Below are 13,959 nucleotides of genomic sequence, written 5' to 3'. Positions count from 1 at the left end.
AATGAAGTGTATATACTGTAGGTCTTAAATGGTTAAGGTATGGGCTTTAATATACTTTATTGTGTTGTGTTAACTTCCGCAGGGGCACTCGTTCAACATTTGGCACCCTGGTTCCTGTGGGCAGTCCTGGGCCAGAACAACACGTGTCTTTTATCACAGTTACCTTGTTGGTAGAGGACCATCTGGGGGCAAAGGTCATCGCGCTAGACAGGTGACCTACTGCAGTGGTTGTCGTTTCAAGGACCCACCAGTTTGGTATACATTAGACCATCCCTACCCCGTAACTCAGAGTTACAGATCTGTAAGCGTGCATTTGGTTCCGAACTATCAATCATTTCGCTGGGGACCCCCTGGAACCCCTTCAAGGACACCTCTGGGGGTCCCCAGACCCCACTTTGAGAACCACTGACCCACTGTCCATGGAGCTTTTAAACACACCTTACTTTACTTGTCTGTCATCGTCATGTGTGATGCGTTTTAATAAAACTAAATAAATAAATACAGTCCAAAATGTGTGTTTAATGATCTGTGTTCCTGTTTTCCAGAATGTTGACAGTAGTGGTGCCCCCTGCAGGCGGTGAGGTGACCAGTCAGTGGTTGAGGAACAACAGTCAGACGGAGCTGTGGGTTTTACTCCAACGTGGCAACCCCCAGGAGCTTATCCCATACACCATAGCTCTCACTAGCCAGCTCAACCAGGTATAGCTGTCTGTTTCACCCGCTCTTACTGCAAGGGTTCTCAACCTGTGGGTCGGGACCCCCAGGGGGGTCCACACGTGATTTTGGAGGTCCGCCCGGATGACAGTGATGACAATTTAAGCCTTTTTAAAGAAAAGAAAGAAAAGAAAAAAGACCATTACTGCAACAAAAGTAATCAACAAACTATACAATAAAAACTGGTCTAACATTGGCCAAATTGTCAAATAATATAAGAAAGAGGCAAAAAACAATATCTGTGGAACCGAGTCAAACTAAATGTAATGCCTCAACTCCTACAATTCTAAGTGTTTGTCCTCAGTTCAAATATGATTCTTTTGGGGGTTCGTGGCCTGAAAAGGTTGAGAACCACTGTCTTACTGCATATCAGTGGTCAAAATCTCAAGCCACACCTGTATTTATCTGTGAATATCCTCTAACACATGTTATCACTCTCATCACTCTGTAAATGTTTATCTGCCAATTGCAAATATGAAGTTGAACCACTCAACCCCTATTTCATACTGCATGCACATTTAAAATCTACAAACTGCTTATACGCAATTCTTTCCGCCTTACTCTTGTATCTAGTTGTATATACTGTATTGCAATAATAATGCACAATCCCAAGGCACACCTGGACACCGTTTGAGAACCACTGCTGTGTATACGCACATATGGCTGCTCTCAAATCAAATCTAAATAAAATATTTATAGCTCCAGAGTACAGTTAAAGATGTTGTGCCAAGTGTGCGGTATGTATTCACCTGTTCACCTCACCACAGATGGAGTCTGGAGGGAGTGTTCAGGAGCTCAGGGACAGGAGGGAGATCCGGGGGAACGTGACTCGAGCCCTTGCATCTCTCCCTGTCTCCTCATTACAGGATGTGGATCAGATCAGCTCAGCCCTGGCCCAGTCCACTGTGAGTTTGCACAGCTGCCTTTCAATTATAATCAACATACGGTATTTCTCATGATGATGAGCCAATCCAATCCAATCCAATCTTTATTTATAGAGCAAAAACAACACAGTTGAACAAGTTAAAAGTTCAGTTCGGTTCAGTAAGAAAAATTCCCCAAAATATATAAATATAAATAATATAAATAATTGGCCAAAACACATTAAGACACATGAAGACACCATAACACAGTAAGTGACTCTAAAAGATTCAAGATAACATTTTAAAACAGGCAAGGTTTGAGCCACAGTTTGGGGGCTACAGCTGATGACGATGACGACGACGACGATGATGATGATGATTTTGATGATGATGATGATGGTTAGGTTAGGTTGATGATTAGGATGATTGATTATGATTAAATGAGACAGGTTAATATATTTCAATTTAAAGCAGGTTCATAAAAAAAATATATATATATGTATAAATCCTCTTTACCAGAACCATGAGTTTCATAACCCTCTGCTGTTCATCACGTTTGTATAACACGAAGACGTGTTATTTCCAGGCTGTTGCCAGCGAGGTGGTTTGTGAGGGCTGTCAAGAGAAGGTTCTGGAGGCTGTGGCGAAGATGATCTACGTGATGGAGGAGCAGACGAGCGCCGGTGTTGCAGCAGCTGTTGACACAGGAAGGAACATCCTCAATGTTCTAGGTCAGTGTTTCCCAAACAATGGCTCGACTCGTGGACCCATTCTGTGTCATGGACCCGTTTTTATGGGTAAAAAATGTATTAAAAATAAATAAATAACACATTTCCCAAAGATAATTTTTTACATTTTTCTAAAATAACAGATCCTGTAGATCAGCTATATTTTCTGTTTTTGAAATAGTGGATAATTCATAATGTATTTTTGTACATTTTGGTGAAGACTGAAAAAAGTCTGGGAACTCTTGTGCTAGGTGCTGGCCAACCACAGTTTCCCATTTCATCACTTGATGCTTCTTGTGCACAAATGAGTGTCAGATTGGCTGAAAATCCTTTGCTGTCGGTCTCTTCAGGTAGCACTTTGGCTGCGGCGTCTGAACCTCCCGGTGGAGACAGCCATCTCTCGGCCTTCACAAGCACACCGCAACCAGCCACCAAAAGCGCTCAGTCTGCAGTGGCCCATGCCGGGGCCCTCATGCGCTCTCTGATGCGTTCGAGTGTGCGCGGCGAGGAGCCGCTCTCGCTCGTCAACTCTCGGATCACCGCCGTCGGTTTCCGTGGAAACCCCTCCGATCTCCTCTGCGCTCAGAACAGCTCTCCGAAGCGGACCGGCGTCCGGTATCGACCGACCCCCTCTCCTTCCTCGCCCGCCGAAACGCCAGAGACCCCCGTCTGTCCTTTCTTCATCCCGGTGCCCCTCGCCGCTCAGCTGAAGAGTCAGAGCTCAGAGGTGGTGCAGATACTGGTCGGTGTGGACGGGAGGGCGGAGACCAGCGCCTTGCAGACTGGAGCTGACCCCCCTATCTCCACCACCCTGGCTGCCATGGAGTTCACCACCGCGCGGGGTCAGCCCATACCCATCAATGATCTGGACTCAGACCAGGCCATAAGAGTCACCCTCCCCAACCGACGCCTCCTGGGCGCCGGCGTAGCAGGGGGAGGAGCTGGATATAGATTTGGGTCTGAGGTTTGGAATCGGAGCCCAGACCGCGTAGATGGGAATGGGCCGAGTCCTTTAGGGTTGAACCTGACCCTCCCCTCTGAAGGATGGACAAACTTTACCGTCAAAGCAGTGGACGGACTGGCGGACAATGCGGGGCTATTCATCGCTTTTAAATTCAATCTTGTTCAAGGTACGGCAGACATTTTTAGTGGCTAATGATGAGTCTGATTAACGCTGTAACCGTTTTTTTCTGTAATCAGCCTCTATCTGTTATTAATGACTGAGAAACTATGATCCGCACAATATATGTTTAACAATCATTCACCCAATTTTTTTTGCAAGGCCAATCTCATTCTATTTAACTACATCTAGGTGCTATTCCTTTGACCTCTGGACGTGTGAGGATAGAAGTGACCACCATCCAGACAAACCCTGCTTCATCTCAGTGTTCCCTCATCAGAGAACTAACCTTCAATCTCCCTGCTCAGACTAGCTTCAAGGAGGAAACCGTCTTCCTCTCTCCGCTGTGAGTAAAGATTTTTTGGTCACTGAGATTTCTTTCTCAGTAACAATACTAGACCATGGGTCTTCAACAAAATCAAATTTTTGTGTGATGGGGGGGACGTTTGCCAAGAATAGCCGATCTACAAGCCCAGAACGCGTCGTCGTTTGTGTAAACAAACAAACAAAAAACATTAATTTACACAGCACCGATGAGAGCGCTGTCAAAGAAGTCTATGAACCTATCTATGGAATCTATGAAAAGGTTTAGTCTGCAACACAATTGTATACATTTTGCAGTGGGGGTCCCTGCTTCATCTCTCTCTCTCTCCCAGCTAAGGGAACCTTGTCCTGAAAAACGTTGAAGACCCCTGCACTATAGACGTTTACTTCCATGTAGGCCTATACACATTTTGGCATGAACTACTACTACTTTTACTGACTTAATTTTGCCTCCAAAACAGGTTGAACGGGACAGAGAGACATCTCTCCGTCAGCCTGAACTCCTCTCTGGGTGCCGGCGGTCCTGTCCTGGCGTCAGTGTGCGTGTTCAGCTCTCTGTGTCAGTACTACAACGTGACGGAGAGGCGCTGGAGCAGTGGCGGTATGCAACCACTGGAGGGCAGCACACTGCGTTCGGCACACTGTCTCACCCAGCACCTCTCCATGTTTGGGGCCAGTCTGTTTGTTCATCCTGGGGCTGTGGTGCTGCTGCCACCGGTACGCAAACAAAGTGCTCATCTCAATCATCCATTTTGCACAACAGTCACTTTGATTGATCGATTGATTTTGCTTTCCACATTCACATCATTGCACATCCATCCAGATCACTGATTTGTTGAAGATAACATGTCGTCGCTGTCGAGCAGAAACCTCTTATTTCCATGTTTTATCTTTTATGCGTTTTTCCGTAAATGAATGCCCTACTTGATCACGCTACAGCGTCACATCTAAAGTAGCAGATCTGCAAGCTTTTGAGCTTGTAGATCAGCTACTTTTGCTATTTTTGAATCCTGAAAAGTAACTGTTTTGGACAAATGAGGTTTCCACCCGACAGAGACGATATACCTCCTGTGTTTGGTGGTGAACCAGAATACAATGTAATGGTTTTCTTTCTCCATCCATCCATCCATCCATCCATCCATCCTTCCTTCCTACAACCCCCCAGTCTAGTGGTCCAGTGCGTAACATGGTGGTGGGCATTGTGTGTGCCATCCTTGTTCTGATGCACCTGCTGCTGGGGCTCATTGCCCACAAACTGGACCACCTGGAGGGCCTGAGCCGGGGCCAGGTGCCTCTGTGTGGCCGACCGGGCCTGTACCACTACAGGGTTCTGGTCAAGACCGGCTGGAGACGGGGTGCAGGTCAGAGAAGGAAATCATGATGAATGATGACAACGATAACTAATGATAAATAATATATTATAATGGCAGTAGGCTCTGAAAAAGCTAATTCCCCAGGCAATCAGTTTTATGAACGATTGACACTACAGGTCTATTCTATTGCCTGTGTGGACAAGGACCTCAAACTTTATCCTATCCTGTCCTATATTAAAATTGGCTTAAGGGAGGCTGACTGGCGGCCATACTTTTCAGAATTCAAAAATCTCGTATACGAGCACTCTTGTGTACTCGTACACAAGATGTCACAAATGTAAACATCTTGAATTTTGAATAACGATGACGATGCAACAGATTCATGGTGATTCTCTTTCACGGTGTTTGGAAAATGTCACACAACATTTTATCCGTCATAAACAAAGTATAATGCGGATGCTTTGGTATACGTCCCACATCCACCATCAGGTACCAGCGCCCACGTTGGCATCAACCTGTACGGCGTGACCAAGAGCGGCTCTCGCCATCTGCAGAGGGACGGTGCCTTTCAGCGTGGCGGCCTGGACCAGTTTCATCTGGAGACGGATGACAACCTGGGAGAAGTGTGGAAGATTCGCATCTGGCATGACAACACAGGTAAACAATAGGCCCGGTGGTGACTCACAGTATGTCTGGGGGATAGGAGTTTTGTGTCCATGTTTGTGTGTGTATGAGATGCGCACGCATGTGTGTGTGTGTGTGTGTGTGTGTGTGTGTGTGTGTGTGTGTGTGTGTGTGTGTGTGTGTGTGTGTGTGTGTGTGTGTGTGTGTGTGTGTGTGTGTGTGTGTGTGTGTGTGTGTGTGTGTGTGTGTGTGTGTGTGTGTGTGTGTGTGTGTTTGTATTACTATACTTGTGAGGACCAAACGTCCCCACAAGTATAGTAGAATTTGAGAAATAGACATTTGAAGATAAATGGATGTTTTATGGTTACAAAATATTTTGAGATATTTGTACAATTTAAAAAAATAGCCAATCTACAAGTTCATAAACGGTCGCAGCACGACACGTTGTGAGCTTGTAGATCTGCTATTATAGTGTGGCTATTTTCAGCTATGTTCAAGGCCGTCCTAAAATGTAATTCAAAACTGTGTGTGTGTGTGTGTGTGTGTGTGTGTGTGTGTGTGTGTGTGTGTGTGTGTGTGTGTGTGTGTGTGTGTGTGTGTGTGTGTGTGTGTGTGTGTGTGTGTGTGTGTGTGTGTGTGTGTGTGTGTGTGTGTGTGTGTGTGTGTGTGTGTGTGTGTGTGCGCGCACACGCACGTGTTGGGGTGTCCACAGGCTTGGATCCTTCCTGGTACGTACAGCAGGTGGCAGTGTGGGACCCTCAGACTGACCACATGTTCTTCTTCATTGTGGAGGACTGGCTCTCTGTGGAGGATGATAAGAATGGCACTGTGGAAAAGTTCGTTCTGGCCTCATGTGAGTTCACACACTTTTACGAGCAATTGATATTTGGTTGCGTGCTGGTGTGACAAGTCAAGTCAAGTCACATTTATTTACATAGCACATTTCATACAACAAGCGCCGAATGTGCTTCAAAATAAAAGAAAGGAATACAAAGGTCAGCAATCACACAAATACACATAATTGATTAACACATGAGAATGAAATGAATTAAAATAAAGTGCAAATAAAAACAATATAACTACCGTACTCACTCCAAACCTAGCTGAAAGCTTTTGAAATAGATTCGATTTTTAGTTTGTTATTTAAAAGAAAAGACACTGTTTACAGCTGGTATAGCTCCTGGTCTAATCGATCAGCTTAATCTAACTTAATCCCAGGAATCTTACATTTTAAGATTAAAGGTAGAGTAAGTTATATATATATTTTTTTTGTCAAAAAGGTTAAAGTACTATATTCTGATGGTAATCATTGCTACAGAGCGTTTGTTCGGTCACAGGGGTCTCTCCAGCTCTTTAGTAAACAGAAAATAGTAAATTTTCAGGTAGGTGACACAATTTATGCTAATCAGGAGAGAGCACTGAAAATGCATTTTCTGTTTAATAAAGAGCTGGAGAGACATGGGAGACTCCTTTTACTGAACAAACACTCTATAGCAATGAGTACTATCAGAATATAGAGCTATTTAACACTTATTTTAACCAAAGTAAATCACTTACCCTACTTTTAAGTTTGATTAGTCTCCTAAATTCAATCAGGCTCGTGAACGATCACAACAGGGACAAACGAAAAGAAATGTCGGAAAAGTTGCCTCACCTCCTCCTCCATCCATCCATCCATCCATCCATCCATCCATCCCCAGGTCCAGAGGAGCTCTCAGACTTCCGGCGTGTTCTCTCCTCTCAGCTGGTGTTTGGACTGACGGAGCGCCACCTGTGGCTGTCGCTGTGGCGACGCCCGGGGCACAGCCGCTTCACCAGGGGTCAGAGGGTGACCTGTGGTGCCGTCCTGCTGCACCTCTACCTGGCAGTGGGGGCGCTGTGGTACGGCGCTGTAGGGAGCGAAGGACACAGGTGAGAGGGCCCAAGTTTGTAGTATTCATAAAACCAGGAATCAAGTTTAGTTAGAATATTGTTACTTCCGGTTCCCTCACAACTCAAATTCGATGGGTTTTTCTGCCTCCACCGGTGACAGCCGTGGCCGAAGGCATTATGTTTCTGGGTTGTCCGTCCGTCCGTCCGTCTGTCCGTCCGTCCCAACTTTGTGAATGCGATGTCTCAGGAACACCTTGAGGGAATTTCATGATAACTAGCACATAATGTCCACTTGGACACAAGGATAAACTGATTAGAAGTAGGTGGTCAAAGTTCAAAGGCCAAGGTCACTGTCACCTCACAAAAAATGTTCCTTCACTACAACTACATAATACTGTATGAGTCTGCACAGTAATCTCCTGAGGGACAGTGGTGTAAAGTAACTAAGTACATTTACTAGTATTGTACTAAGTACAATTTTGAGGTATATCCAATTTTCTGTATTTTTACTTCTACTCCACTACATCTCAGAGGCAAATATTGTACTTTTACTCCACTACAATTATTTGAAAACCTTAGTTACTTTGTAGATTTTGATTGTTATTACAAAACATACATTAACCACTTCAGCCCTGTATACATTTCGGCCATTTGAAAATAGCCGAAAAGATTTTTATACATTTTATAAATTTGAAAACTGGGACATTTGCATAATGAGTACTTTCTACTTTTGGTACTTTAAGTGTATTTTGATGCCAATGCTTTTGTACTTTACTCAAGTACATTTTGAATTCCGGACTTTTACTTACAGACTATTAAAAAAAATTGAATACTGTGTAACCAGTTGAGTAGATGTCCTTACAATTCACTGGGTTGTTGTCGTTCTTCTTTGCTTTGTACTAGTGGGACAGTTTCAGCTCACCTGTTGGTCACAGAGGAGACGGTCGCCGCGGGAATGACTGTAGCCGTACTGGTGTTTCCTCTCCGGTGTCTCCTCAGCTTCCTGTTTAGAAAAATCCAAAGCCAGGTACTGTAGAACAGTGGTTCTTAAAGTGGGGAATTTTACAATTTTTAATATTTTTGAAACATTTTAACAGCATAAATGTTGTATGTGGATTCCTCACACACACACACACACACACACACACACACACACACCCCCCCACACACACACACACACACACACACACACACACACACACACACACACAGGTTGTTTTACTGTTCTTTGTGGATGTGCAGTCTGTTCCTTGCCTTTTCAGTCAAACAGAGTTATCTCACTTATCTACTGTCAATAATGCTGAGACGGCCTGCATGTTTGTGTGCGTGCGTGCCTGCCGTGTGTGTGTGTGTGTGCGTGTGCGTGTGCATGTGTCCTCCAGGTAGCAGCTGATGTCTCAGTTCCTCCCTCCCCTATCTGTCACTCTGTTGAGATGGACGTTTATCTCGGCCAATCGGATCTATCTGGCCCCTCCTTCCTGTCACTACCAGACTCCTCTGGCTTAGAACAAGAGAGTCCTTCATCTGTAAGAACGCGCGCGCACGCACGCACGCACCCACCCACCCACCCACCCACCCACCCACCCACCCACACACACACACACACACACACACACACACACACACACACACACAATATGTAATAATGAAACCTTGAACCTCTTATTTGTTATTCATTCTCATATTTTTCCAGTTAGTGGGAATCAAGGGGTTGGATTCTGAAATCCTGGAGTTCTGGAAGGCGTCTGGCCTGGCCCCGCAGAGTGAAGAAGAGCCAGACAGGGAGCAGGGCGTGGTGGGATGGCCGTCTTGTGACAGCCTCCTCAAGCTCCCTGCGGACCCCACAAACTCCCACCCTGACCCCTGCGACGGTGCATTGTCCCTGGGGCCGACGCGGCTGTTGAAGAGGAGGAAGGCCTTGATACAGCTGCGTCTAGCCTCGCCCTTCTCCGCCCCTGACTCAGCCACCCGCCCATTTCCCTCGTCTAGCGGGCCGCACGAGTCCGCCAATCATCCCCTGTCAGCATCAGCCACCACCCCGGTCCCCTTGTCTACTGGTACGCATGAGACCACCAATCATCAGTGGTGGAGAAAGTACTCACATTTTATACTTAAGTAAAAGTAGCAATACCACATTATACAAATCCTCTGTTACAAGTAAAAGGCCTGTCAAAAATGTTACTTGCGTCAAAATATACTTAAAGTACCAAAAGTAAAAGTACTAAAATGTTTGAAAATAGCAGATCTACAAGCTCACAACGCGTCGCGATGTGACACGTTGTGAGCTTGTAGATCGGCTATTTTCCTATGTATAAAATAGGGGTAATGTGGTAAATGTATGTTTTATAATATAATTTCTATCTGCAAAGTAACTAGTAATAAAGTTTTCAAATAATTGTAGTGGAGTAAAAGTACAATATTTTCCTCAGAGATGTAGTGGAGTAGAAGTAAAAGTATTGAAAATTGGAAATACTCCAGTAAAGTAAAAGTACCTCAAAATTGTACTTAAGCACAGTACTTGAGTAAATGTACTTAGTTACTTTACACCACTGCCAATCTTGCCCTGTCATCATCAGCCACCACCCTGTGTACTGGTCCACATAAGTCCACCTATCGCCGCCTGTCATCAGACTGCTGTGATGCTGTCCCTCGCTCTGCGTCACCTGGCCAGGCATTCCCCACCGCGACTCTTCACAAGCTCTGCACCCGCAACCTGATGACCACCGTTCTGACACAGTCTGGTGAGGGCTAGGGTTAGTTGATGAAGGCAATAGGCTCTATGCACAGCAGCCATATTGGAAATAAATTGGGCCCCTTCCTTACTTCCTTAACAGGTCTATACAGTTATACTAATTAAGGCTCTGTTCCATTCTGGTCAAACAGAGTCAAGGTGCTGATATTGTGCATGTTGGCTCACTGGAAACACTCTGCTACACCAGTGGGTCTCTCAATTTGTCCTTGAGGGTGTTCGAAATGGCCCCCCATGGGTCTGTAACTCTGAGTGTGTACAAATGGAACCAAATGGACCCTTACGGGTCCATTTGGTTCCATTTGTACACTCTCAGAGTTATGATGGTCCTTGAAATTGAAAAGTTTGAGAACCACTGTGCTACACTAAATGGAACAGAGCCTTCATTAGTATCGTTGGTAACACCAGTGAAGGAAGTAAGGAAGGGTCCCAATTTATTTACAATATGGCTGCTGTGCATAGAGCCTATTATCACAAACGTTTAAAATATAGTATTTGTTGGCTTCTGGAAATGATATGCAACAATGTTAATTTGCTGCTCTCAGGGCACTTTCTCAATGCTGCTCTCAGGGCACTTTCTCAATGCTGGTCTCAGGGCACTTTCTCAATGCTGGTCTCAGGGCAACTTATAGCCTTCTACAGGTATATACCGTAGATGCAACCATTTTCATTTGCTGCTCTGAGGGCAGTATCTCAATGCTGGTCTCAGGGCACCTTATAGCCCTCTAAAGGTATATATGCAACAATGTTAATTTGCTGCTCTCATGGCACTTTCTCGATGCTGCTCTCAGGGCAGCTTATAGCCTTCTACAGGTATATAAATGCAACAATGTTAATTTGCTGCTCTCAGGGCACTTTCTCAATGCTGCTCTCAGGGCAGCTTATAGCCTTCTACTGGTATATATGTTACAGGTAAATTGGCATTCCAGGTAAATTGGAAAAGTTTTGTTTTCACCGCCCCCTGCAGGCAATTCTGTAGAACCAACGCTAGAGGGCAATGAATGCACACTGAATCCACACTGAATCCACACGCATGCACATGCACATGCGTGTGTGCGTGTGCATGTGTGCGCGCGCGTGTGCGTGTGTGCATGCGCACACATGCACACGCACACATGTGTGTCGTCGTGGACACTGGATAGTAACCATAGACTGTATGATAGTAACCCATAAAAATATCTATTCTCCCCCTATCGGGTTACAACTCGGACGGCGCTGATTCGACGCGGCTGATTCGACGCGGGCACTCGCGCGGGCACTCGCGCCTGGAGGCGCGAGGGCGCGCCTCCTCAGCCTCAAGCTCTGCTGAGTCGGCGCGCCTCCGTCATGGACAATAACTATTATCACGTGCGGTCCGCGTCGCATCAAAGCCCCGCCTTGCGCCTCCTCCTCCTCCTCGCGCCGCCTCGTATCAAAGCCCCGCCTCGCGCCGCCTCCTCCTCCTCCTCCTCCTCCTCCTCCTCCTCCTCGGAGAGAGAGAGAGAGAGAGATATCAGACAGACAGGAGGAGGCGCGAGGCGGGGCTTTGATACGAGGCGGCGCGAGGAGGAGGAGGAGGAGGCGCAAAGCGGGGCTTTGATACGAGGCGGCGCCTCCTCGCGAAGCGGGGCTTTGATACGAGGCGGCGCCTCCTCGCGAGCCTCGCGTAAAAAAAAAACTGTCTCGAAAAGCTCCACCTCGCTCCGAAGCGCCGCGCCTAAAAGCGAGCGCTCCTCTTTCAATTTCCCTGGAATGCCAATTTACCTGTGACATATACATGCAACAATGTTAATTTGGGCAGTTTCTCAATGCTAGTCTCAGGGCAGCTTATAGACTTCTACAGGTATATAAATGCAACTATGTTAATTTGCTGCTCTGAGGGCAGTTTCTCAATGCTGGTCTCAGGGCAGCTTAAATGACATACATACAACAACATTAATTTGCTGCTCTGGGGCAGTATCTAAATGCTGGTCTCAGGGCAGCTTATAGCCCTCTATAGGTATATATGCAACAATGTTAATTTGCTGCTCTCAGGGCAGTTTCTCAATGCTGGTCTCAGGGCAGCTTATAGCCTTGTACAGGTATATAAATGCAACAATGTTAATTTGCTGCTCTCAGGGCACTTTCTCAATGCTGGTCTCAGGGCAGCTTATAGCCTTCTACAGGTATATAGATGCAACAATGTTAATTTGCTGCTCTGAGGGCAGTTTCTCAATGCTGGTCTCAGGGCAGCTTAAATTACATACATACAACAACAACAACAACAACATTAATTTGATGCTCTGAGGGCAGTATCTCAATGCTGCTCTCAAGGCAGTTTCTCAATGCTGCTCTTAGGGCAGTTTCTCAATGCTGCTCTCAGGGCAGTTTCTCAATGCTGGTCTCAGGGCAGCTTATAGCCCTCTACAGGTAATGAAATTGTGTTTATTTAGACCATATATATTATTTTCCCTCACATGCATTTGTTTTGAAAGGTAGGCTTTATGACATACAGTATATTTCTGCTGGGATATGGGATGTGTCATGTATTATGTATGCAGATTTCCTCCCATTGAAGGCACACAAAGAATGAGAACATTTTCTGCTGGTGTGTTTTCTTTGTATGATGTCAGAGGAGGACCTTCTGAGGTCTATAGCAGCGGAGGCGGACATCACTGAGACGAGCCACAGCGCCTCCACCTCGGACAGCGGCCGCTACTCCCCCAGGAGCACCTCCTCGCTCTCAAACACGTAAGACTTTCCTCACGGTCGCACAGGCGCTGTGCTCATTCACTTATGGAATGCAATATATCCACAGAGCATGCAAAATGTGAGGAACATCTTATTTGTGAATTGGACTCTTAGAGAATGTTTTCTTTATTTTAATGTATTCTGCTTTGGTCTTGTGTGTCTATGACTACGTATGTTTTAAAGATTATGCTGCTGCCTGTCTTGGCCAGGTCTCCCTCTGAAAAGAGATTCCAATGGGACTATCCTGGTTCTAAAAAATGCAATGTAATACAAATTATAAATTGGAATTAAAACATTATTTAGAAAAAGTCATTAGCGTGTGTGAATCAAACATTTCCAAACATTATTCTACATCATGCTTCTCGTTTTGCTCTGTGTTTTTAGCCAGAGCAGCTCCTGCAGTAGGTGGTCTGAGCAGAGTATGGATGAACCCCTTTATGGAGCAGAGTTCCACAAACCTGCCTGTCCTCCTACTTCCTCCTCCTCCCTGTGTGAGATGGGCCTGTGCAAGTGGCCCTCCTCCTTGTCTATCTCCTCCGTGGCCAGCACCTATCTCCCCAGCCCCTCCCCTGACCCGATACGATCACCCTCCGCCACACGCATAGGTAAGATGCTCAAATAGCATATCATATGTACATATGTATGTATGTGAGACTCTATCGAGAATAACCTGTGCAAGATTATTGCAATATTTTTGACTGGTATATGTGCAACATTATTATATACCGTATATGCATTAAATATGTGCATTATTATTAAAGACATACACACTCACACAGGCTGGCTCAGCACACATGTGCGCGCACGTGTGCACACACACACTAATTGAGAAAACTAATTGTACTTATGACATAGACCACAAGATGTATGGTCATTTCGTGATACTACCATATCTTTGTCCTGCAGCAGGACCCCATTTGAATAGTGTCTCTCTGATCCGCTC

The 13,959-nt window shown here is 45.6% G+C and overlaps 1 protein-coding gene across 1 annotated transcript in view; it reads left to right on the top strand.

Moving 5' to 3' along the window:
- The window catches only part of pkd1b (polycystic kidney disease 1b), a gene marked incomplete at both ends in the record, with an annotated part of 39,507 nt that overhangs the window by 13,961 nt on the left and 11,587 nt on the right, over positions 1-13,959 (top strand). Inside the window, 17 exons of the mRNA XM_080455730.1 lie at positions 83-211; positions 546-699; positions 1,482-1,619; positions 2,164-2,312; positions 2,660-3,435; positions 3,654-3,771; positions 4,211-4,466; positions 4,915-5,110; positions 5,552-5,719; positions 6,399-6,539; positions 7,387-7,597; positions 8,462-8,585; positions 8,941-9,084; positions 9,252-9,615; positions 10,135-10,299; positions 12,899-13,016; positions 13,401-13,621. Coding sequence (XP_080311856.1) covers positions 83-211; positions 546-699; positions 1,482-1,619; positions 2,164-2,312; positions 2,660-3,435; positions 3,654-3,771; positions 4,211-4,466; positions 4,915-5,110; positions 5,552-5,719; positions 6,399-6,539; positions 7,387-7,597; positions 8,462-8,585; positions 8,941-9,084; positions 9,252-9,615; positions 10,135-10,299; positions 12,899-13,016; positions 13,401-13,621 — 3,572 coding nt within the window. The remainder of the gene's footprint in view (positions 1-82; positions 212-545; positions 700-1,481; positions 1,620-2,163; positions 2,313-2,659; positions 3,436-3,653; positions 3,772-4,210; positions 4,467-4,914; positions 5,111-5,551; positions 5,720-6,398; positions 6,540-7,386; positions 7,598-8,461; positions 8,586-8,940; positions 9,085-9,251; positions 9,616-10,134; positions 10,300-12,898; positions 13,017-13,400; positions 13,622-13,959) is intronic.

The sequence above is a fragment of the Gymnoscopelus braueri genome (genome assembly GCF_963280865.1).
Source record: "Gymnoscopelus braueri genome assembly, chromosome: 17".
NCBI lineage: Eukaryota > Metazoa > Chordata > Actinopteri > Myctophiformes > Myctophidae > Gymnoscopelus > Gymnoscopelus braueri.
Note: the sequence above shows the minus strand (reverse complement) of the source record. Positions and strands in the feature narration are given on the sequence as shown.